This window comes from Trypanosoma grayi, assembly GCF_000691245.1.
Source record: "Trypanosoma grayi strain ANR4 Tgr_80_V1, whole genome shotgun sequence".
Taxonomy (NCBI): domain Eukaryota; phylum Euglenozoa; class Kinetoplastea; order Trypanosomatida; family Trypanosomatidae; genus Trypanosoma; species Trypanosoma grayi.
The window spans coordinates 12,293-35,841 of NW_008825699.1; the positions used below are offsets into that span (position 1 = coordinate 12,293).

Consider the following 23,549-nt stretch of genomic DNA (forward strand, 5'->3'; position numbering starts at 1 on the left):
TTTTTTTTTTTTTTGGTGGTGGGGGGCTCTTGTGTGGATTGTTTCATTGACATATTTGGTGACTATCAGCGCGACCAAAGTTTGTTGTGTGCTTCTGCTGTATTATTCTGTTATTCCATTGCAATGCCGACGAGGCGTGCAACATGACGGTAAAGAAAAATTGGGAAAATGTAATAGTGTGTGTGAGATGCATGCGTTTTCGCTTCCCTCCCCCATTCTCTCTCTCTCTCTCTCTGCGTATGTGCCACGCCTGTGGTGTGCGTGTGGGATGTGCCATTGCGAGTGGCAAAAGTGGGTTTGCATGCACTTGTCCTTTTTTATGTCCACCCATTTTTTTTTCGTTTTCTTCCTTTTGTTGGCGTTTGTCGGTTTTTATTATTATTATGTGTGATGCAAGGCTCTTAGCCCCCTTTCTGGTTCCGTTATCATATTGTTTTTTTTTTTTTCTCTCTCCCTTCCCCTTCCTCCCTCGTCCTTTCGACACTGGGAGCGGTGAAAATGAGTTCTGCAGCTGTCCCTCCTCGTAGAGGGGTTGATATGTGACCAACACCACCAGCCGCAGCAGTGGCAGCAGCCGCGCGGGTGCGTGATGGCCACGTTTGGGGAAAATGAAGTTCTTCAGTTTGTGTGTGGATGGGGAGAGAGACATATTCGAGACGCACTACAACGTATATTCCCACACACACCACCAAAAAAAAAAAAAGAACAAAGGTACAGCGAAAAGCAAACAAAAAAAAAACGCAACAAGAACAACACATTAATCAAATGAAATCTCCATTGGGCCCTATTTATGGTCCTTTCTCTCAACAGAATCCCTGTCTCTCCCCGTTTCTACCGCATACACCACACCATAGCTTCTACCAGCCCATATTCTGGAGTAGGGCAGAGTGGTACACCCAACAGTATCTGCCAAGAATGGGAGGAATAGAAAGCACTCTACAGCCAAGCAAAAGATCAAATAGCACCGAGAATGGCAATACAAATAGCGAAAGCAAGAGGGTTAACAGGGGTGGTGGGTGTGACGGCAAGGAAAAGGACCGTAGGCAAATCACTAATGAAGAATACGGTGATGCCCTCGCTGCCGCGCCCCCGCCAGTTGCTGTCAAATCCGTGGAGATGGATAGTGTGGCCGAGAAGAGTGACTCTAGCACCGCAGCCCACAAACCAGAATTCCGCGGCGTTATCATCGATGACGAAGTGAAGGTGTTGTCATCTGTGGAGAACCCTCTTTCAGTGCACGGGAGCTTTGTCTTGACCAAGACCGGCGACCGAGTCCTGGCTCCCGCTCCATCAGGCATCTTAGCGCGAGGGAAGAACACCGCCTCACCGCCTGAAAGCTGGTTTCTCCCAGACGTTCCCGTCGTGGAAGGACACGATGGGAGTGGTTGCCCTAGCGGTAGGGCAGAAAGCAATGCAGCGGCCCCCCCAAAGGTAGAAAAAGAGGTCGCACCCCGGGTGAAGCACCAGAGGTGGTCGCCAAGGATTTCATATGATGACCCCACGTGTGGCACAGAAGTTGGAGGTTCAGGGGAAGGAGAAGGATCAGTCCGTGTATCAATGCCAGAGCGCACAATACAGAGCGCTGCCGCTGCCACAGGGACGGCTCTTGCCATGGAGCCCTCAATCTCAGAGTCTGCAAGATCCCCAGACAGTAAGCCTCATAGTCGGCGGTTTCAGCGGTCAAAAAACCGAAGACCAGTAGGGGTCCCGGACGCGGCAAACATATCGACCGAAGCCCCTGCAGTGGATATCCGTGGCGTGGGAGAGATGCCAACGGCTGCCAAAAACCGCTTCTCCGCCGAACATTTCCCCCTCGTGTTCGACTGGTAGGAGAAAAAGAGGACACATACAAAAACAAAAAAAAAATGGAGAAAAACACCAGAAACCACTCTGAACAAAAAAAAGGGTTCCCTTGCCGTTTTCGTTGGAGACTCTAACAGGGATTCCCATTATGCACCTCGCTCACGTTTCTTATTTTTTTTTCCTCCTCCAGATCGCTTATGAAGAAAACACTTCTTTCTTTGGACTTTTTTTTGCAATGAAAGGTTCAACTTGTCACTTAGATTGATGTGTATGAACTATTTTTGGTCCCTCTTTCTTGGCTGTACTACTTGTGTGAATCTGTCTAGAGGGTGATACCAGCTTGGAGCTATGCCCACGTGCCCTGCAGTGCTTTGGTTGCTGCACTTCGCAAAGGTATGTGGGTCTTGTAATTGTGGGTATGCCTGGCTCCCTTGTTGTTTTCGCCTATTTCCTGTTGCATCTCCTTACTGCATTTGGGACAAATGCTTTATTTATACATACCACTTTGGTGCGCCTGACGACCTAACAATACACCATTTCTCATTTTTATGCCCGAGATTTACTGCTTGCGCATGTGTGCTGATATGTTTCCTCCCAACACCGATTTGTGACTGTGCAGTAGCAGCAGTTACGCAATGCTTCACACTTCCTCCTTGCGTTACCAGAATGGATTCCCTTTTTTGTCTCCCATGCGTATCAAGCGAGACGCATATAACAGGGAATAATGCCTCAACAGAGTGATACACTGCATAAACAAGGCTTGGTTACTGAAGGCGCTTTCTCGTCGACGCCTACAGAAGAACAGAAGCAGCAGCAACGCCATTTGGCGCTGCCCCGATGGCGGGGCGCAGCGGTGGGTCCAGAGGCGTACCTCGCTGTGAAACCAAGCGGCGCGTACGTGAATCTGCCACCCCCCATCGATGTGGAGACTGTCGAAGAAGCCAAGGAAATGTTGGCTCGCTGGGAGATGTGGAACAGTCGACTGCAACAAAAACTGAAGGCTGATAGCGCGTTTTCGCCGTTCAACGGGGGCGAAGAGCAGAATGCTGCTTCATCGTCTTCCGTGCCGTATTCTTCATCCCCAAGCCACACAGCGACGGATGGGGACGTACTTCTGCACCCTCACCGCCAGGGGGCAAGAGCACATTCGAATCTAGGCGCGAAACGCATAAGCGAGAACCCTGGCAGTAGCAGCACGAAGCCCACCTCACACACAGCGGCGGGACCAGTACGTCTGTTCACCGTCGCGTACCGAACAACTGCGGCAGCTGCACACAGAAAACTGCAGCCCGAGTCCACGCGTCATAGTCGTGCACTGCTGNACCGTCGCGTACCGAACAACTGCGGCAGCTGCACACAGAAAACTGCAGCCCGAGTCCACGCGTCATAGTCGTGCACTGCTGCTTAAGCGTGCATTGGATCTGGAAGGTAAACCCTTGGGCCGCGCGGGTAGCGGACCCGATGACGCGGGCGAGTACAAGGCCCCGCCAGTGGAAGAGTCTGGTGACAGTGAGTTATTCAGAGAAGACGGAGCTTCGCCTATAGGAACGCAGCTCTCTGCGGCTCCAACGGGAGATGATGGTGAGAAGGCGGGGGAGGAAAAAGAAACACTCGCTGTGGCGGAACATGTGCTCCAGCGACTGCAGATGATGGCGACACCCTTGGCTAGAGAGCCCCTGATGCCTCAGCCGCACAACGACGTCAAAGAATTGGCAGCAGCATGGCCAAAGCCTCCGTCGCGTCTTCACCGGGAGTTGAGCGAGGAGGAAGAGTCAGCCAAAGCAATTCGTCTGACCCCATTCGTGCCGCTACCTGTCATGGAAGCGAAGCAGCCTGGTCAGAAAAGACCGACTACAGGATACGCGGAGTGTGGTGCAATTTCAATGGGGATTACAGATGACATGCGAGAGAATATACTGACACAGCAGCCACCAAGCTTGAGGGAAGTGTGTGATAAAGCTATTCAGACAAATTCTCCTTCACACGTTTTTCCAGTGGTGCTCTTGGAACATTGCGCAGTCATTATTCCTCCATTGACACCGATGCCTCTGGGCGATGGGGAGACATTAAGCAATGCAATAGCAGAAGGGAGGTCTGGCACTACAGAGGCAACAGAAGGCGCCAATAAAGAAGGTAGTGATATCGAGATGTGCTGGCCCGTTTCGATACCAACAGCGAAGACGACAAACTCTTCTNAAGCAGAACCACCAGCTGTGGAGATGAAGGGTGGACGAAGTGCTGTTGTAACGAGCCCTGAAGGGAATGAATTGATGGACGAGGCGTGGCATCAGCCAGTTGATCCAGTTGAAGAGAGCCACTTTGAACGTGAGGTAATCCCATTAGTGAGCGTTATTGAAGAGAGCGTGGATGATGATGATGATGATGAGCAACATCAAGTCGCCAATGACGTACTCAACTCATCTCCCGTGCGTGAGCTTATCGCTGCGGAGTACGTGACCCGTATTTCCCTTGTCATGGAGGAGCGTGCACACCTGTGCGAGCTCTGGCAGACACATTGCAGGGTTGCGCTCTGCATTGCAGAGGCCTGTTCTACGGCCCACCGCAATGGTGCTGTGGAGACAATGAGGAACGATTCCACAGTATTGGTTGGTCTACATGGAATGCCCAATCGCACAGATAACGCAACTATCACGGTGACGGAGCGGCGACGATGGCATGAAAGGACTCTGCACCGCCGGTCCCGCTTGTTACGCCTTCGTTGGTTGGGCCGAAGACGGCTAATGGACAAGATGAAGTCGATTTCTTCAGTGGGTAACGAAGTGAGAGACAAAGTCCTCGACGAATTGCCGCGAAGCTATCAGGCAGAGGTTGACCATCTCCAGCAGCGCCTGGAGAGAGAGGCTCTGGAGCTCTCCAACGCCAAGTGTGAGCTACTGGCGACAGTGGAGGGCCTCCGCAGGAATAATGAGGCTTTGGAGACTGATTCTCGGGAGCGTGAAGGGGAGCTGGCTGCGCAGGTGCAGGCGCTGGAGACTCACTTGAAAGAGGAGCAGAGTACCCTGCATCAAGTCCGTGAGGAGGCCACCAATAGCCTCCGCTGTGCGACGGAGGAAGCTTCTGCGCGGGAACGTGCAGCAAATGCACGCCATATGGAACTTCAACGCGAGGTGCTTGAGTTGACCGCGCGAGAACTCTGTGCGGTGAGACTGGCTGATAAATTGGAACGGGAGCTGCTGCTTACACACAGCAGAGAAGAGGAACACATCACCGAGATGCGGCTTCAGGCACACGAACTGCGTGATGTGGAGAGGCGTATAACCCGCCCCCGAGCCCAGACAGCAGCTGCTATGGATATAATTGGCCGCTGCGCTGCGCGGTCGCTTGCCCTGCGGTGTCTCGTCCGCTGGGCGCGCAAGTCCCGAGAGACAGGACACTGCAATATGGTGCGCTTGCGGCGTGAAAACAAGGAGCGGCAGCGCGAGTTGACGCTGTGGCGCGACTACATCTGCCTCGCTGAGACTGCCCTGCGGCCTTCTGCGGCAGCGGCAGAAGCGTCCGCCGCTGTGGTGTCGCCCGGCAGCGGCGTGGCGGTCGCGTCGGCGCGAGACGTTGTTGGTGTTGCATCCAATACCGTCGGCCGTTCCGCTGGAACTGTTGCCGTCGTTGGGCCTGCCTCGCTGTGGCCGAGCCGGATAGAATCACCCGCCATGCTTGGCGTGAAGTGCATGCTGGCGAGGGAACGGGAGCGAACAGCCGAGCTCGAGGCGGAGCGGGATGCACTGCAACTCGCTCTACGCGACAGTATTGCTGCGAACGACGAACTGCTTGCCCAACTCCAGGCGGCTCTACAAGGCCATGCTGTGCAAGTGTGAAGGAGCTTGCACTGTATCGCCACCACCGCCAAATAGTGGTGTGGTGTGACTGAATGGAGAACACTGCATTGCTACCATGGCACACGTTGATGCTTTCTTTACCTGTTAAGATTGCTGCTTGATGACGATAAACGCGTTTTTGTAGTGATGTTACGTGCGAGGCGTGCCGGTGCTTGACACGCCGTGACAGTTGGCAAATTTCCCTCCCCCTATTTTTCCTTTTGTTATTTCCCTCCCTATTGCACACGTGCATGGATATCGTCTTTTACGTTGTGTATACCGTATCGCTTTATCGATGCCTGTAGCGGCTAGATCGTGTAGGAGCATGCGCCGTTTTCTTTATACTGTTTCTTGTGTTGTGGTATGATACGCTATGGGCTATATATATATATATATATATATATATATAGTGATCGATTGATTGGCGTACTCGCTGTTTTGGCATAACTGTTTTCTTCCTCAATACGTGCTTCTGATAGGGCACATGTGAAGTTGTAGGAGAGAGAGAGAGAGGAAAGAAGAGGTGAAATATGCAGCAAAGTGTTCTGAATGGGGTGGTGGACGATGTGACATCCATCATTTCAGACATTGACGGCACGTTGGTGCACTACGCGGCAGTGATGCGTGGGCTCGGGTATGAGCCGCTAAGCGGTGAGGAACAGTCCCTTGAAGAAGAGGCATACTTGCAGAAAGAGGAGGAGGAGCAACAACAGCAGCAGCTGCAGGAAGAAAAGGGAATGAACCATACACCTTTGTGTACCAACATTGACAGCAGCGAGGATGTCGTGCGGCGCCTTCTTCGTTGGCGCTACACACCGCAGGCGCGTCGCACACGTTTTGCCACACTGCCGATGCAGCTGTGGCGCCACCGCCCAAGTGGGCGTGTGCTGCGCATGTACGAATTGTACAACGTAACCCTCCAAGGGGCCCTCATCTCAGAGGATACGGTGCTCCTCCTTGAATTGCTGCAGAATTTGCCACAGGTGGTAGTTACCGACGGCTGCGTGCTTCGGCCGGCGGACTCCGTCATGGTTACCCTCATCACCGGCGCACGCGTCACGACATACCGCGGCCGCCGCACGAGTGGGGCGCTGCCGCAGGCCACATACGAGGCGTGTGAAGGTGGCGGCAAACTGTGGTGCCGTCGTCGGCCCCAGACAGCCGTTAACGCCCCACCTGTTGATGCTGCTGCTGCTGATCGTGGTGACGCGGTCTTGCCAATGCTGTATCCGCACGACGCGGAGGTGCCACTCGACGCGGTGTGGCTGCAGCGCTTCAGCGCCGTCACGGGTGCAAGTGCGTCGGCTGAAGAGGCACCAAAGAGGGGGCCGCTGTGGGAGGTGTGCGAGCTGGTGCGTGGGGACGGCTTCACTGTCGACGACAGGGCGACGACAACATCTTTTTTTATCGACATCGCCAACAGCCCAGCCGTGGTGAGCGGCGGCCGCTTCGCCAACGCGACGGAGGCGGAGCACTACTTGATTCGGCGGTTTGAAACGACGTGGGGCCCGCCATATGGGGTCGTGATGCACGTCAACCTGGGCAAGGGCCACGTGCACGCGGCAGGTTGCGGCAAGAAGGAGGTGATGGAGTACATTCTGCATGAGTGCGAGGCTGCAGCAGTGCCGCGGTGTGTGAAGGCACACGCGGTGGCACTTTTCGACGACTGTAACGATCTCCCCTTTGCAATGGAGTGTGGTGTTGGTATACTGCCATCCGTTGCACACGAAAAGGTGCTGTGGTATGGGGGGTGGGAAAGTACGACAAAAGGAGAAGCCCCCGCCGCTACAGCCGGTACTGCTGAAGCGCGGCGCCGAGCGTGGTTTCGCCCACCATACGATGGGCCACTCGGAGCGGAATGGGCGTTGCAGCAAATTCTCCTCTTTCTCATGACGAAGAACAAGAGCGCAAAGGAGGATCGCTGAGTGCAGCAGCAATACCAACGGCAACATCGACAACAACACCACCCGATGCTAACCATGGGTGCGCGTGTTTGCGTAACGGGTTTATATTCTTTGATTCCGACAGCGACAGACAAAAGTACCGTCAAGAACGGTTTTGTTGGCACTTGGGTCTTGAACTCGCGGTTTCACCAAACTGCAGACATAGTCGTTCCAGCAGTAGCTGGCCACACCCCTCTTTCCTCTCCCTCTTTCTCTCTCTTACTCACTCACTCACTGTCTACACACGTGTGTACGCTGTGGGTAGTGATGATGAAGCAGCAGCGGACAAGGGTGTGTAGAGTGCGGCTCGACGGGGAAGTCACAGTGCGGCGTTTGTTGCCGCCGCAGCTGCGCACAACCGCCAGCATCCGCCACGGCGAGCTGGAGGAGCCGATTGAACGGGTGGCTGAGCGTGTCGGTGTGGACGTGGAGACCATAGAGGGCCTAGTAGATGCCCAAGGTCTCACGCTCTTTGGGAAGCTACAGCACGGCGCGGAAATCTTTCTTGCCGGCGCCGTCGCGGCGAGTAGCATTATCAGCAAAGGTGAAAACGGCGGTGCCGGCGACATGGCGTCGTTGATGCTGCTGCCGCCTGATGCGACAGTGGCGTGGGCGTACGACCCGCGGATGCTGCTGCACGTGCCGCCGGTCGACCGTGTGCCGGAGACGCCGTACCGCCTACAGCGTGCAGTGGAGTCCCTCCAAGCGGCCCCCCGGGCCATGGAGCTGCTCCCGTTAGAGCTGCGCCGCCAGGAGGGGGAAGAGAAGGAAACAACTACAACTGCAGTGGCTGAGGCAAAAGGTACGACTAAGACTGCTACTGCCATTAAGAGTGATGTGGATCCTCAGACGCCTGCCTTGGAATCGTGCTGGATTTCGCCACGGCTGGCGACGCTCGACGAGTTTGCGTTGTGTCACGACACAGCACGGTACCACGACTTTGTTGAACACGGAACTGCGCTGGCCCCACCACTAAAGACGGACGTATATTGCAACGATGGCACCAGTAGCACTGCAACCCGCCTTGCTGTTGCCGCTGTGATTGACGCAGCACGCCGGGCATTGCGTGGTGCCCCATCGTTCGCTTTCTGCCTTGTGCGTCCACCAGGTCACCATTGTACCGCCGATACCCCGAGTGGCTTCTGCCTCGCCAACAATGTCGCCATTGCTGCACGTCAGCTGCTGCATGACTGGCGCAGCAGCGGCAAAAGCAACGGTGCAAAGAGTGCTCCGCCTCACATCGCGATTGTCGACCTCGACGTGCACCATGGGGAGGGGACACAGACATTCGTGGAGGAGGAGTCACCGTACGGCACGGCGTCGGTCTCGCCGCTGCTGTACCTATCGCTGCACCGCTACGACCACGGTACTTTCTACCCGTGCGACCCACGCGGTGACACCGCCTATGTGGGCCGCCACCACAACGTTTGCAACGTCGCCGTCCACACAGGCGCCAGCGACCCGTCGTGCTGCGAGGAGGTGCTGAGCGACGCCGTCTTTGAGCGGGTGGTGGATGATGTCTTCCTACCGCGCCTGCAGAAGTTCCGTCCAGACATTGTGTTGCTGTCACTCGGGTTTGACGCGGCGTACGGCGACCCACTTGGCCGCATGGCAGTGGAGGGCGGCTTCGCGTATGCTGTGCGGGCACTAAAGCGTTTCTGCATACAGCAGCAGCGGCCTGCGGGCCTTGTGGTGGCGTTGGAGGGCGGCTACTCGCCAGAGGCTGTGGCGCAGGGTGTTGTTGCTGTTGCCCACGCCTTGCGGTACCCGGCGGATGACGCCGATGTTGTGCGTTACGCCTCGCGCCGCGTGCCCAAAACGTGGCAGGACCTCCGCCAGCGCCTCGCACGCAAGAAACTCGCAGCACAGCAACAAAAACAAACAGAAGGTCATAATGAACATCAACAAGAGAAGAAATCAAAAGATGAGGTGTCGTGTGCTGCAATATCTGCGCCCCCTGCGCGGGACGGTGGGGTGGGTGCGGCACTGATGCAGATACCGGAGGACGAGGTGCTTCTGGAGAAACACTTGCGGTGGTGCGATCGGCTCATTGCGCGTGTGTTGGCCACACACGCCGAGGCCAACAGGAGAAAGTAAAGGCCAAGAGACCAATGAGATAGACGTTCCTTCTCCCTCAATTATTTTCCCTAGATGTTGCCGTACCGTTTTTTTCCTTTGGTCGTGGTGAGGGCCTTTATTCCTTCAGCATTTTTCCTTTCTTTCTTCTCCATCTCTCTCTGCTCGTGTAGGCCATATCGACTGACGCAAAAAACAGAGGGCGTGTCTCTCTCGCAGGGGGGTGGTGGGACGCAAATCCAGAGGTGCATATCGAAAGCTGAGACTTTATTCTTATCGTATAGTTAGTTGTGTTGTGTTGTGGGAGCTTATTGAGGCATGAGCGGGCGGAGTGTGACGCCCATTCTTGAGAAGAACGGCGATGTGTACATCACCGGCAGCACCGTTGTGCGACACAAAATCTTTGGTGGCCGTGAGTGCGACGTCTTCCCCGACGCGTACGACACACAACTAGTGCTCTCCGCCAAGAGTCTGTACAAACTGAGGCAGCGCCACCCACCACCACCACCACCACCACCACCACCAGCAGCAGCAGCAGCAGCAGCAGGAAATGGGGAACAACATCACAAAGAGGAGGGAGGTAGAGTTCCTGCTGCTGCTGCACTGCCGCCACCGCCGGAGTTGGCGTGGCGTGAGAGCCTCGGTGTCATTCGTGCGGTGGTGCCGCTGCGTGATCACCCGAGTCGTGCATGGGCGGCGGGGCTTAATGAAGTCTTCAGCAACTGCCACGGCTTTGCCATCGAATACTTCAGCGTGCACAAGGAGGGGCCGAAGCCAGCGGCGCAGCAGACTGTGTTGCAGCGCTACATGAAGGAGGTGCAGTGCCTCTGCGTGGGCGATGTGTTCACGGATGTGCAGCTCACCACGCAAGGCGGCGGCAGTGGCGGGCTTCGGGTGCGAGAGTTCCATGTCGGCCTCACGCGACCGCCGTCAAACATGCCGGATGCCACCAGCGACGAAGGGTCGTTGTTCCTGCAGCAGGACTGGTGCCACGCGTTCCGCGTGGCGCGCATGAACTACTGGCATGAGCGGCTTGAGGACCACCTCATTGAGGAGCCGGAGATATTTCAGTACCAAGTCTTCGCAATGGAATTCAGAGACTCCTCTCCTGCTGCAAATCCAACTAGCAGGAACAAGGCGAAACCGCTCCTCTGCCAGCTTGCTCTCTCGACGGAGCGGCTGTACGTTGTTCCCCGGTACGAGGCGAAGTTGCTGTCAACGGAGCTGCCGCTGCACCACCCGGAGATGCTCTCACGGTGGATGACTGTCGCCGCACTGCAGTCCGCCTCAATCAATCAGCATACCGGCGTTGTAGTGTGCGTTGGGCGGCAGCAGCAGCAGAAACAGAAGCAGCACGATAAGGCTGCGCGCCGAGGTGCGTCGCATCTGGACCCTTTGGATGGCGGTGCAACGGTAACGCTCAGGCTCGGCTTCTTCAACGTGGCGGAGGCGGAGGAGGCGATGCTGGAGATTCAACGCGTGTGGGAGCTGACTCACCGACATGAAGACTTCCCACTTGCGTGAGCACCAACACCAGCAACAACAACAACAACAGTGATGATGCGGGCTGCGATGCAGAAAGTGAATCAGTGCCTCCTCGCTTCCCCTCAAGCACATACACACACTCACACGCACGCACGCAAAATCACACAGATATATTCACTCGTTGGTTGCCTTCATTGAGTTTTATTTCTCTTACGCTGCGCCTGTTAACCGCCTTTTTTTTTGTTGTATTTCTTTAATGGTTCTCGCCCTCCAGGGTGCCATAGCGTAGCGAAGCGACACACACACACACACACACACACACAGACAGACCTATATACATATATCGTTACGTTGCTGCGTGTGTGAGTGACAACGAGCCAATACACCTCCCAAAAAAGTGAAGAGTGAAATTTGTTATATGCTTAGACGTTGCCTGCTGCAGACCACAGCTATGATGTTGAGCGATAACTTCAAGGCAGCAGAAGCAGTAGCTACATGCACGCGGCCCTTCACGCATTGCGGCAGCGGCGGCCTCACCCTCACCATTGGCGACGTGACGGTGCCTGTTCCAGCCAACGTCGCCCACCCGGAGCGCGTCGCGTGGATTCACCCCGGTGCTGTGAGTGGCGGCGCCGTGGACAGTATAGGCAAAAACAATAACAACAACAACAACTACAACAAGAATGCTAGCGATGATGATGATGATGAGTTGCGGCTGCAGGGCGGAAACGCATTCTTCCAGCTGCAAGACCCCACCACACAACGGTACCTGCGCTGGATGTGCCAGAAGGAGCTTCTGCGGCAGGACATGTGTCTCGTTGGCGAACCCGGCCCGGCGTTGCGGTGGCTCGTGCACGCGTACTCTTGCCTCGTGCGGCGTGAACTACAGGGTCTCGCGCTCAACAGAGACACCACTGAGAGCGACCTCGGCCAGCGGCGCGAGATACGCAACGGCACGCTCGTGTACGATGACCAATGCGTTGTGGTTGCCGCACGCGAGGGGCAGCTACTTCTGCTGGAGGGCCTCGAGAAGGTGGAACGCAATGTGCTGCCGGTGATCAACAACCTGCTGGAGAACCGCGAAATGCACCTCGAGAACGGCATGATGCTCATCCACCCTGAGCGCTACGACCGGCTACTGCAGGAACTCCTCCCCGCCAAGAGGAGGAGGCAGGAGCAGCAACAGCAGAGCAGCCGCAACAACCGGAACAACGAGGGGGATGATGTCATGACGCTTGCGGCAGCGCATGACGAAATGAGGCGCATGGGCTTCATACGCGTCTCGGAGCACTTCCGCGTTGTCGGCATCACGGTGCCCGTGCCGCCGTACGACGGCAACCCACTTGACCCACCGCTGCGCTCACGCTTCCAGTGCCTCTACGTGAGCCTCCCGCTCCCACGCCTAAGTGTAACAGCAACTAATACTTCAGCAGGGGAAGGCATGGGAACAGGCTGTGGTGGGCGCCCTNTTGATGCAGCTGAGTCTCTTTTGAAGTTACGCACTGCCATTGACGAGGTGAATGCAAGCACGCGGGAGTTCACCACAACAGCTGCTACCAGCGATCAGCAGGTGGGCAGCAGAAGCGGAAGTGCGGTGGGGATGCATCGGGAGCTGCAGTCCATAGGAAGCTACGAGCTCGCTGTGTTGTCGCGGCAACTGCAGCTGTTCCCTGACATCCCCATCGGCGACGTTTTACCGCGTGCTTTTCCGTGGCCGCTGTACGCACAGCAGACAACTGCCACCGGTGGCGCCGCATACATCGAGGAGGCTGCCCGCCGTCGCCGCGAGTACGAACAGCTGCTGGCTGCGTGTAACATCGGCGTCCCATCATTCGAATACCGTAACGATAACGACAACAACTATATTGACAAAAAAAGCGGTGGCACTGCCGCTGCTGCCACGGAGGAGGAGCGTTTCACCAACCGCCGCACCGCATCACGCTCTCCTATGGCTCGCGGTCCTACGACCCGCAACCTGCGTGAGCAGGTGGCCTCCCTACGCCGTTCCACGAGCAACAACAACAAGACGAATGCGGTACGTCAACCAGAGGGATTCAACGATGTTCTGCGTCTGGAGAACATTCGTTTTGTGGGGCAACGACCCACTGCTGCGGTGGTGGGTGAAGCGTGCATCGCTGGGAGCCGTGGCACATACCGCCTCCCTATATACTTGGGCCAGGCCGGGAATTCCAACGCAGCAGCAGCAGCATCAAAGGCGGGGGATGCGATTGTGGTGGCGGCGCGTTGTCCCACGCCGCGCAGTGTCTTCACTCCGGCGCACCACCACGTGCTGCAGGCGATGCTGCAGCTCCATATTGCGGGTCAGCACATCCTGCTGCTTGGCCCCACTGGCTGCGGTAAGACAACAATTCTGCACGAGTTTGCCCACCTCCTCGGCTATCGCACAGAGACCATGTACCTCTACGCTGACATGACAAACAAGGACCTCTTCCAGCGCCGTACAACCGAGTCGACGACAGGTGACACGACGTGGAAGAACAGCATACTCGTGGAGGCAGCACTGGGCGGACACATCGCCGTCCTTGACGGCATTGACAAGCTGCCGCACGGCATGCTGTCGTCCCTACAGCAGCTGCTCGTGGATGGGGGCGCCAGTCTGTACGACGGTACAGTGCTCAAGCCACAGCGTGAGTACGAGATACTCAAGCGGAAAATGCATGCAACGGATGATGCGATGCGGGAACGACGGATCTTCCCTGTTCATCCCGCCTTTCGCGTCGTGGCGACCGCGCGGCTCACAACGGCGGATATCAGCAGCAGTAGTAGCAACAGTAGCGGGTCGGGACGTGGCCGCTGGCGCATCACACACGAGGTGACGTCGCTCTTCGGCATCGTGACGATGCCTGCCCCCACGCAGGCTGCGCTGCGTACTGTCCTGTCCCAGGTTGCATCTGCCGAGCTGCAGTCATGGTGTGGTGAGGGGGGAACTGCTCCTGCAGTTGCACCAGAGGTAAGCGTGGAGCTGATGCGTGATGTGGATCGGCTGCTGCTGCTGCGCGATGCGCTCGACCAGATGCAGGCGACGGAACCAAAGATCCCGCAGCTGAGTCTCCGACAACTGCTGCATCTGATTCGATTCCGTGTCCGCTACCCTGAAGACTTCACACCCGGCGTGGAGTCCGCGCTGCTGCTTCCCCTGATGGCCACACTGACGGCGGGACAAGTGCGACAGGTGATGCGTTCCTGCGGTTTTGACGAAGTGCGTGACCACAATGAGCCGAAGGATCAACAACAACAACAACAACAACAACAACACACGTCCACAACAACAAGAAAAATGGCAGCACCAGCAGCAACCGATCTGCAGGAGGGACGCCGCAGCAAGCGTCATGATGTCCTGACAAAACTTCCACTCTCTACAAGTTCCGTTGCTTGTGGCGGGGGTGGTGACGATGGTGGGGCGCCGACACGTGTTTTTGTGGTGCATGACAAACCCGTTCTGCGCATCACTCGTGGGTACACGGAAAAGGAGCAGGCAATGGTGCCATACATCCCGTACTTTCACTCCAATCCTGTTCACGAGTCCATCATTGCCTGGCTTGCGAAGCAGTACGCAGTGGGGAACAACATCCTGCTGATCGGCAACCAGGGCGTCGGGAAGAACAAGGTGGTGGACGCTTTCCTCGCGCGCATCGGGGTGCCGCGTCAGTACATTCAGTTGCACCGCGACACAACCGTGGGAAGCCTCACTATCAACCCCACTGTTGAAGGCGGGCGCGTCGTCTGGGCGGATTCGCCGCTGGTCAAGGCCGTGCAGCAGGGACACTGCCTTGTCGTGGACGAGATTGACAAGGCGCCGGTGGAGGTGGTGCAGGTCCTAAAGGGCCTCATCGAGGACCACGAGATGCGGCTGCGCGACGGTAGGCAGATACGAGGCCCAAAGGCACGCATCATCGTCGCAGCCGACAACAACAACAACAACAACGAAAGCAGCAACAGAAGCAACAACAAGGACCAAGACAATATCATTACAATGCATCCAGACTTTCGCATCATTGTGCTTGCGAACCCACCGGGATTCCCGTTCCATGGCAATGACTTCTACCGCGAATGTGGGGATTTGTTTGCGTCGTATGTGATGGGCAACCCGGACGCCCACTCGCAGCTGCGCGTGCTTAAGGCGTACGGCCCAAACCTCCCCGATCCCCTGCTGGTACGACTCATCGGTGCTTTTCAGCGCTTGCAGAAGAGCTTCGAGGAGGGACACCTCACGTACCCCTTCTCTCTGCGTGAGCTCATCGCGGTGGTGAAGCACATGGCGGCATTTCCCCACGACGGCATCTACGAGGCCCTCAACAACGTTTTCAATTTTGATGCACGTGACGAGAATACCTTGCAGCTCGTCCGAGAGGTGCTGCAGGTACACCTGAGCCCACTGATGAGCGCTGGTGGCATGCGACGGCTTCTGCCTCTGCGCATTGGAAAGCCTTTGCCTCTAAAATTGCTACCACAACCACTGCACGTGCCAGCAGTAGCAGCATCGTCAGCATTATCGTCATCGGTGCAACTAAATAATGGTGTATTGCCGCTTCCTGTGCGTTTTCTCACACCAGCAGAATGTGGCGGGGCGTACGCTCTGCAGTCCGTCCCTACATGGCGTGAGCAGTACAGAGAGGCGGACTTTGCCGCTGTGACACCGAGTAGCACGTCGGATGGCTTCACGGAGTGGATGGCGAAGCCGCGGCTTCCATTTCTGCGTCCAGAGGACAATGTGCTGGGCGTAGCGGCAACCACGACGGACAGCGACAGCGGGACGCTTGCGAGTGTCGCCGTTCTCTTTGCACGCCCAGCTGAGGTAGACGACAGCGGAGACACCAACAGCAAGAAGAAAAGGCTTCTTCTCGCGGTAACGACGCCGCCGTCCGTCGCCTCTCTTGTGATGGTAGCGAAGCGCCTTTCAGACCTTCCTGCTGGTCAGGTGCAGTACTTCGACTTGACAGACCTCATCCCCAATGCCTTCACCGCCGCCGCCGCCGCCGCCGCCGTCTCACCTTTGCTGTGCGTCTTCAATGCCGAGGCGCACGCCGCCTCGCTTGCCGGCGTGCCCCGCGATTGGCTGTACGACGCCTTCGGAGCCCCCGCCCCACTTGTGGCGGTGGTGGACGCGCCATCGGGGCAGGTGCTGCTCATCAACGCCTCAGCCCCTACAGACTCTCTTGCAGTGCCGACACCACAGCAGCAGCAGCAGGAGCGTGAAGACGCTGCTCTGAGCGCTGTGTTGCCTGTTCGACTCACATCGCTCTCTGGAGATTTATTGCCGTGCGTGGCTTCTGTCCGTCCTGAAAGTGGTATTGTCGCCATGGCGCAGCCGTGCAGTGCGGAGCTGCGCGTGTGGATGAACGGCCACCGCGTCGCTGTGACGTTGCCCGCAGCAAGCATCGAATCGGTGCACTTCTTCACCGAGAACCTGGCAGCGGTGCGCCTTGTTTTAGCCGAGTCGACGCAGAAGCTGCAGGGCGTGCTAAAAATAGCGGTGCTGCCGGACGGAAACGCCAAGGCAAGTTTGTGTCTGCTGCCGAGTGGCGTCAGTGGGACCGTCGTGGGCTTCGCTGGGAGGCGAACTGCCACTGTGTCGTCCGGCAGTACGCTCCTAGAGCCCCTCTCACCAGATGAGCTGCGGGGGGCTGTCGTTGTCCCGAGTGGCGAGGGCTCTAGTGACAGGGATGTGGTGTACATGACTCTGGATGGGTACTTGGCGGATCAGCAGCTGTGGTCAATGCGGGTGTTCACCGACACCAAAGCTGCAGCAGCAGTACGCTCTGCGGCTTCACGCCGTGCCTCGCTGCAGGTTGATCACACTCACTACCAGCTGCTGGCGAGCGGGGGGGCTGAGTCCAGTGATCATGGCAGCGTGGTTGCAGTCGACTTCCAACAACATACAGTGCGCCGCTTTGCACTGCCATCAACAACAACAACAACAAGAACAAGGGAGGCTGCTGTTGCTACATCGTTTTCATCATCAGTTCATCATTCTGGTGAACCTCTGTTTGCTCTGGATGAAGGTGCGGGGACGGCGCTGTTGTACAACGCTGCGCAGCAGCAGCTGTTGACTGCGGATGTAGTGGCAGAACGTGTAGAGCACCGCTACCGCAGCTGGGCTGCACTGCTTGACGGCTCTGTTAAGCAGGTCGGTGCTGCCGTGGTGAACCCACACCAGCAGCCACTGCCGATGTCCTACAGCACGCCGCGCAAGAAACCATCCGGCACTCTTAAGCACGGCGAGGAAGACGACGAGGAACACCACGGCGGCAACACGTACGCGGGTGGCACTGGTGGCACCGACACCGCCGGCCTTGGCGGCCTCATCGGGCCGTACCGACTCGACAAGGGGCGACCCGTGCATCAGGTTTCACCCGAGGCGAAACAGCAGGTGCCGCCGCACATCGTTGAGGAGGCGAGACGCATGGGGAAGGCGGCGTTGGAAGAGCGGCTGCGGGAGATCGGCATGTCCGCGAAGGAGTACGAACAGTACAGGGCGCTGCAGGAACGCGTGCGTGCGCCGGTCGCGCTGGTGCGGAGCCTGCTGAGTGGGCTAAAGGCGGCCGAGGGGGAACGCATATGGCTGCGCGGCCAGACCGACGGCGTGTGGGACGACAGCAAGATCGTGGAGGGCATTGTCGGGGAGCGCAACATATACAAACGCCGCGCAGATTCCACCGATACAAACCCGTTCAAATCCAAACACAAGAAACGTCTCCTGTTTGTGCTGGACGTGAGTGCCAGCATGTACCGATTTGAGAGCATGGACCACCGGCTTACGAAGCTACTGGAGTCCACCGTCATGGTGATGGAGGCCTTCGCCGGCTTTGAGGACAAGATTGACTACGCGATGACCGGCCATAACGGCGACAGCGCGTGCATCGAGCTGGTGCCGTTCGGGCAGCCGCCGCTCAACCAGAAGGCGCGCATGGAGGTGTGTCAGCGCATGGTCGCCCACTCACAGTACTGCTGGTCGGGCGACAACACCGTAGAGGCAATGCGGAAGAGTATCGAGCACGTCACGGCGGAAAAGGGCGATGCCTACCTTGTATTTGTGATCAGCGACGCGAACCTGCCGCGCTACGGCATTGATCCGCGCGAGCTGAGCACAATCATGCGGAGCCACAGGGAGGTGCAGATGTTCTGCATTTTCATTGCAACGCTTGGCGAGCAGGCATCGGACCTGCAGGCGGAGCTGCCGACTGGGCACGGTTTTGAGTGCATGGAGACAAACGCGCTACCGCATATTCTCAAGCAGATATTCATGTCTGTCAACCTGCTGTAGCGGTGAGGAAAAAATCACCAAGTGACGATTGAATGAGGAGATGGAGCAGGCGGAATGGGCCGAGTTTTGATGCGTATTCCCTAATTGTTGCTACTGCGTGCTGAATGACGACCCCCTCTTTTTCCTGCAGTTAGTTTTATTCACACTCCATCCTGGTTTGTCTACCCCACCGTGTGTACCAAAGAGACACACGGTGCAGTCTGGGGGAACTGTGCTTATACATATATGTTGATGATAATGATGGTGTTGATATGTATGCGTCCTCCTGCGCGTGTGTACCTTCCTTTCTTTCAATGTTCTCTCTCTGTGTGTGTCTCCGTTTTTTTTATTTCATTGTTTTACAGTCTGTTTCGACACCAAGGGGGGTAAGAATGGGCGGGCAGGAGGAGCATGCGGAGGAGATACGGCGGCTGCTGCACTGCGCCGCCACGAAAGCCGATGCCTTTGCCATTCTGCAACTGGATGCTCAGTCGTGCGAGCTGGCCGACATCAACCGCAGCTTCCGCAAGATCGTGCTTAAGGTCCACCCCGACAAGTGCACACTCGCAAAGGCCGCAGACGCGTTCCACGTCGCGGAGAACGCACACAAGCTGCTCAGCAACGAGGCCATTCTCGTACGGCTTAAGATTGCACACCAGAAAAAGAAGGAGAAGGAGGCCGCGCTGAAGGAAGAGGCGGCCCGGCGCCAGGCTAGTGCCACCACAATGAGCAGCAGCGGCGGTGGCGGTGTTACTGGCTCCGCAGACGAGGCGAATCTGTCGAAGGAGGAGCGGGTGCGGCGGCGGCGGCGCGACCAGCTGGTGGAGCAGCAGCTAGAGGCCGCCCGGCTTGCGGAGGAGGCGGCACGGAAGAAACAGCGTGTGGAGCGCGAGACAAAGGAGCGCGCTGAACTCGCGACGGAGTTGGAGCGGCAGCGAAAAGAGTGGAAGGATTTGAACCTATTCTGAATCGGCATGGGAGAAGAGGTGGTGGGGGGACTTGCCGCCACAAGGTGCAGCGGCTCTAGGCGACTGAGCGTCTTTGTGTGGCCGTGAAGAATGCGGCAACATTGGACCCCGCTGCGGAACACGGCTATGTGGCTGCTGCGAGTCAGAGCCAGCCAATACGTTCTACACCGTTTCCGCTCCCTTTTTTTTTTGAGGCTTGCTCTGCCTTGCCGTGCATACGCGCTGCTGGGGCTGGTGGATAGTGAGGTGCATGTGTGTGTCGGCTGTGCCTCGGACGGCCGTTTTGTTCGTGTTCCATCCCTTCCCCCTTTCACTTCTCTCACTGTGTCGCTGCCCCGTACATATGCCTGTAAATATCTATATCTATATATATATATATATATGGAGAGAGAGATCTTCTTCCATCCTGCTCTTTGTTCTATTCTGTTCTCTTCTGCAGTCCCGCTCACCGGGTGTGCGTGCATTAAACTCAGTAGACCAACCTGTGCGAGAGAGACAGGCGTTCGTGGGCCACACGAGTAAGAGTATTCCTTGGGGGTGGGAGAGGCCCTGAATAACAGAAATAAAAGAAGCAGAAACACCAGGAAAGAGAGGGGGAGTAAACACACGCAGTGGGAATTTCGGAAATACACCGTGACCCTGTTCACTTTTTTGTTCATCCTAGCTTGCCAAGCATGCGCGCCGCACCGGGTGGACCACCCCCGCTCGCATCACGGCCGCCGCGTGCGCCACAGCCCCAACCTCAACCACCTCAACAACAACAACAACAGCCACGACAGCGACGCCAGCAACATGAGTCACCAGTGCCATCAACAGTGGATACCGGTGCGTCCTCGTACGCCTACGACGAGGAGTACAGCTCCGAGTACACCACCGGTACGTCATCGTACACCTCCGATGAGGAATGCTCAGAGACGCTGTACACTCCCAGTCATGAGCCCGTCTTTCTGCGCATGCCACTTGGTCCGGCGGAAAGCAGTAACTGCTTTTCGACAAGTGGGCCGTGGGACCGCAACGGCTTTTCTCTGGCGAGTACTGCTCTTGTCGAGCACCTGAACGTGTCACCCGCGGAGTTCGGCTGGGATGCCAGCGTACATAATAGTAGCAACGACACCACCAACACCGCCACCACATGCCATGCATCGGCCCACAACAGCAGCACGAACAACGCCAACGGCTCCCCAGCGGTGCCGCGGAATGTGCTCAGATTGATTCCTCAAAGAGGCATGTTGAGACCGGAGCAGCAGCAGCAAAAGCAACATCAACATCAACAGCAACAACATCAGCATCAGCAGCAGCAAAAGCAACATCAACAGCAACAACATCAGCATCAGCATCAGCAGAAGCAACAGCAACAGCAACAGCAACAGCAACAGCAACAGCAACAGCAACAGCAACAGCAACAGCAACAGCAACAGCAACAGCAACAGCAACAGCAACAGCAACAGCAACAGCAACAGCAACAGCAGCAGCAGCAGAAGCAACAGCAACCGCAGCAAAAGCAACAACAACAGCACTTGAATATGGTAGTGAAAGAGAATATTATACATCTAGATGGCCCCAACGGCGCGATGTCGCCAAGGGGCTACAATACAAAGCAGTCTGTAGATCCGGATAAAGTGCCGACACCGCCAGACAATGCGCGAAAGTTGCCGCAGGTGTGTGCCGACAATTTGCCCACAACGGGCCAGCCCCCAAAGAGGCAGCAGGCCCAGCCGACGCCGCCCGACAAGACGGCCGCAGCGACAGATGAAGCACATAGGGGGGATCTGAATAAGGAAGGCAATCCGCTCAATAATCCTCATCGACCAACCGTGCCAGGGGTGCGTCCAGCCTGCAATATATCTGAGGCTGCTTCTCCGAAAATGGGAGAGATCATAGGCAGTAATATACGAGGACCAGGCAACGGCGAAGGCAGGGGCACGATCCACGCGCAGCAACAACAAAAACAGCCGCAACAACAACAACAACAACAACAGCAGCCGCAGAAGCCACGGGCATGTAACATCCAAGTCATACAAGTCTTTTCGCCCGCCAACNCAGCAGCCGCAGAAGCCACGGGCATGTAACATCCAAGTCATACAAGTCTTTTCGCCCGCCAACGTTGGAGCAGCGAAGAAGGCGCCGGTCGGGCCTGACATTGGCGCAGGGATGCAACGAGTGGTGCCTCCCAGTGGCCCAGTACATGTCAAAACAGTGGATAGCACGACTCAGAGAAAGACGCCGCCCATCCCCACCTCCGGCAATAAGACTGTGCCTGCAGCAGCCCCTTCTGGTGCTGGAGCTGGTAGTGGTGGTGTTGTTCGAGCCATACCTATTTGCACATCGGCAAAAACGATGGCGGCCCCAGTCGCATCACCACCGCCACCACCAACGACGACGACGACGACAACAACAACAGCACTTGCAGCAGCAGCATCTGCAGTGCCACAATCTCACAGCACACCTCCACATGCATCGGGTGGCGGTGGGACTGCAGTGACTGTGAGTAATAACAACAGACTGAGCGTAAGCGAGGAGGCCAAGCGGCGGGCGGAAGCCCTGCGACGGGAGGCTGAAGAGAGGGCGAAGACGAAACGCCTATCGGCATCAAAGAATGCGGTACATTCACCGAAGGATACAGAACCAACGGGAAGACCCCAACCAGTGTTGGGCGGCGCCACAAAACCCATCTCAGCAACAGCAGTAATGCCTGGGGGCACCGCACAACCACCTGTAGGGAAGGTGGTGAAGGGGCCACCAGATGTTAAGGATGCCACTTCAGCTTTGAAACTGGAGGTGAATGTGCGGGGAACGGTAGAGCTCCACGCGGTGAAGCCTGCTGTGCTGGTTGTACAGGCAGAGTCGGCGGTTCATCCAAGCAGAAGACGGTTGGCGCCGTCACGCCAGGTCGAAAGAACGACATTTTTGGCGTCACCGTCCGCCCGCGGTGCGACTGTGGGGGAGATTCGTGACGCCGAGCCGCCTGCCGCTATAGCTGCGCCAAGTTACGGACTGGGACTGCATCAGCAACAGCAGGTGGATGAGGAGGTGCACCGACATCCAAAGCGGATGCTTCTCCTGAAGGAGGAAGAATCGCAGCGGCGAAAGCTGCAACGACTCGAAACGGTGGGGCGTGCGGCGATACTCAACGAGATTGTGGACAAACAGCAAACCCTCAACCGACGTCTGTCCTACATGGATGAGAGACCATGTAGCAGGAATCGAACTCCATTATGCGCCACCGGCCGAGAATTTTCGAGGAAAGTAGAGGGTGAAAGCCACCCATTCTCCACGAATGCCACGCAGAACGGTACCGCCACATACAACAGTCGACCGGAAAACACCCGCACACCCGTGATGGGCCCCGCATCGGCCAACATCACCACCTTAGATGACACTGATTCTACTAGTCCCTGTCCCGAGACGCCCAGCACCGCCTTGTCCGACGCGGCGAGGGACCGGCGGCGGCAGCGGCGCCTAAGTGCTGTTCGCCGCCGTCGCCACACGCAGTTGATGGATATGCCGCCATTTGAAAGCGGTGCACACGTGCGATCGCTAATTGCAAGTCAAGTACTCCCAGAGAACATTGACGAGGTGCAACCGCTGCGGCAAAACGGACGCGGATCACGCCCCCGCCGACATACCCACGGTGAGGATAACATCGTCAGCAACGACACAGTACCCACACACACGGCATCAAGTAAAAATTCATTGGCTGATAGAACTAACGTAAATCAGCCCAGTTCTCCACGCCGCGCTGGCCTTTGGGAGGGGAAGAGGCCGTACGATGCCGTACGCTCTTCAAAGTATGCCATCAATTACATGCATCGGGCACGCCGGCCATCACGCACACCGTCACCCACTCACCCGGATGACCGTAAGATCAACACGCTGCCGTCGTCACGGTCGGCTGTTGTCAGTCGGCCGAGTGCCCGTAACGAAATGCCAAACCGCGATGATGACAGGGACAGCGGAAGTCTCCCACCGTTGACAAGTGGTGGCCGCCGCAGTAACATTAGGGAAGGCACGTGGATGCAGCAGCTGCTTGGCCACCAACAGCAACAACAACAACAACGTATTCAGTGAGTACGGCCTTATTGATGTGGAGAAGAGTGTGTAGTGGTGGCGCTTGCAATTAGTGGTGGTGGTGAGGAGGCGCTGGGGGAGATTTCGTGAGAAACTGGCGAAAAAAAAA

The 23,549-nt window shown here is 56.9% G+C and overlaps 10 protein-coding genes across 10 annotated transcripts; all 10 read left to right on the plus strand.

The window, feature by feature from the left end:
- Positions 1-1,116: 1,116 nt before the first annotated feature.
- DQ04_00801010 (hypothetical protein) lies at positions 1,117-1,830 on the plus strand (the record flags this gene model as incomplete). Its single annotated transcript, XM_009309726.1, has 1 exon — positions 1,117-1,830. The coding sequence occupies one exon, from the start codon at positions 1,117-1,119 to the stop codon at positions 1,828-1,830; it is 714 nt and encodes a 237-aa protein (XP_009308001.1).
- Positions 1,831-2,527: 697 nt separating this feature from the next.
- On the plus strand, positions 2,528-3,193 carry DQ04_00801020 (hypothetical protein; the record flags this gene model as incomplete). Its single annotated transcript, XM_009309727.1, has 1 exon — positions 2,528-3,193. The coding sequence occupies one exon, from the start codon at positions 2,528-2,530 to the stop codon at positions 3,191-3,193; it is 666 nt and encodes a 221-aa protein (XP_009308002.1).
- Positions 3,194-3,449: 256 nt separating this feature from the next.
- Positions 3,450-5,636, plus strand: DQ04_00801030 (hypothetical protein; the record flags this gene model as incomplete). Its single annotated transcript, XM_009309728.1, has 1 exon — positions 3,450-5,636. One exon carries the CDS (start codon positions 3,450-3,452, stop codon positions 5,634-5,636), a length of 2,187 nt encoding a protein of 728 aa, XP_009308003.1.
- Positions 5,637-6,166: 530 nt separating this feature from the next.
- On the plus strand, positions 6,167-7,561 carry DQ04_00801040 (hypothetical protein; the record flags this gene model as incomplete). Its single annotated transcript, XM_009309729.1, has 1 exon — positions 6,167-7,561. One exon carries the CDS (start codon positions 6,167-6,169, stop codon positions 7,559-7,561), a length of 1,395 nt encoding a protein of 464 aa, XP_009308004.1.
- Positions 7,562-7,846: 285 nt separating this feature from the next.
- DQ04_00801050 (putative histone deacetylase) lies at positions 7,847-9,676 on the plus strand (the record flags this gene model as incomplete). Its single annotated transcript, XM_009309730.1, has 1 exon — positions 7,847-9,676. One exon carries the CDS (start codon positions 7,847-7,849, stop codon positions 9,674-9,676), a length of 1,830 nt encoding a protein of 609 aa, XP_009308005.1.
- A 297-nt stretch (positions 9,677-9,973) lies between these two features.
- Positions 9,974-11,179, plus strand: DQ04_00801060 (hypothetical protein; the record flags this gene model as incomplete). Its single annotated transcript, XM_009309731.1, has 1 exon — positions 9,974-11,179. One exon carries the CDS (start codon positions 9,974-9,976, stop codon positions 11,177-11,179), a length of 1,206 nt encoding a protein of 401 aa, XP_009308006.1.
- A 379-nt stretch (positions 11,180-11,558) lies between these two features.
- DQ04_00801070 (putative heat shock protein HslVU, ATPase subunit HslU) lies at positions 11,559-18,425 on the plus strand (the record flags this gene model as incomplete). The annotated part of the gene is made up of 1 exon (XM_009309732.1): positions 11,559-18,425. The coding sequence occupies one exon, from the start codon at positions 11,559-11,561 to the stop codon at positions 18,423-18,425; it is 6,867 nt and encodes a 2,288-aa protein (XP_009308007.1).
- Positions 18,426-18,796: 371 nt separating this feature from the next.
- On the plus strand, positions 18,797-19,372 carry DQ04_00801080 (chaperone protein DNAJ; the record flags this gene model as incomplete). Its single annotated transcript, XM_009309733.1, has 1 exon — positions 18,797-19,372. The coding sequence occupies one exon, from the start codon at positions 18,797-18,799 to the stop codon at positions 19,370-19,372; it is 576 nt and encodes a 191-aa protein (XP_009308008.1).
- A 674-nt stretch (positions 19,373-20,046) lies between these two features.
- Positions 20,047-21,441, plus strand: DQ04_00801090 (hypothetical protein; the record flags this gene model as incomplete). Its single annotated transcript, XM_009309734.1, has 1 exon — positions 20,047-21,441. The coding sequence occupies one exon, from the start codon at positions 20,047-20,049 to the stop codon at positions 21,439-21,441; it is 1,395 nt and encodes a 464-aa protein (XP_009308009.1).
- An 82-nt stretch (positions 21,442-21,523) lies between these two features.
- Positions 21,524-23,440, plus strand: DQ04_00801100 (hypothetical protein; the record flags this gene model as incomplete). Its single annotated transcript, XM_009309735.1, has 1 exon — positions 21,524-23,440. The coding sequence occupies one exon, from the start codon at positions 21,524-21,526 to the stop codon at positions 23,438-23,440; it is 1,917 nt and encodes a 638-aa protein (XP_009308010.1).
- Between the last annotated feature and the right edge of the window lie 109 nt (positions 23,441-23,549).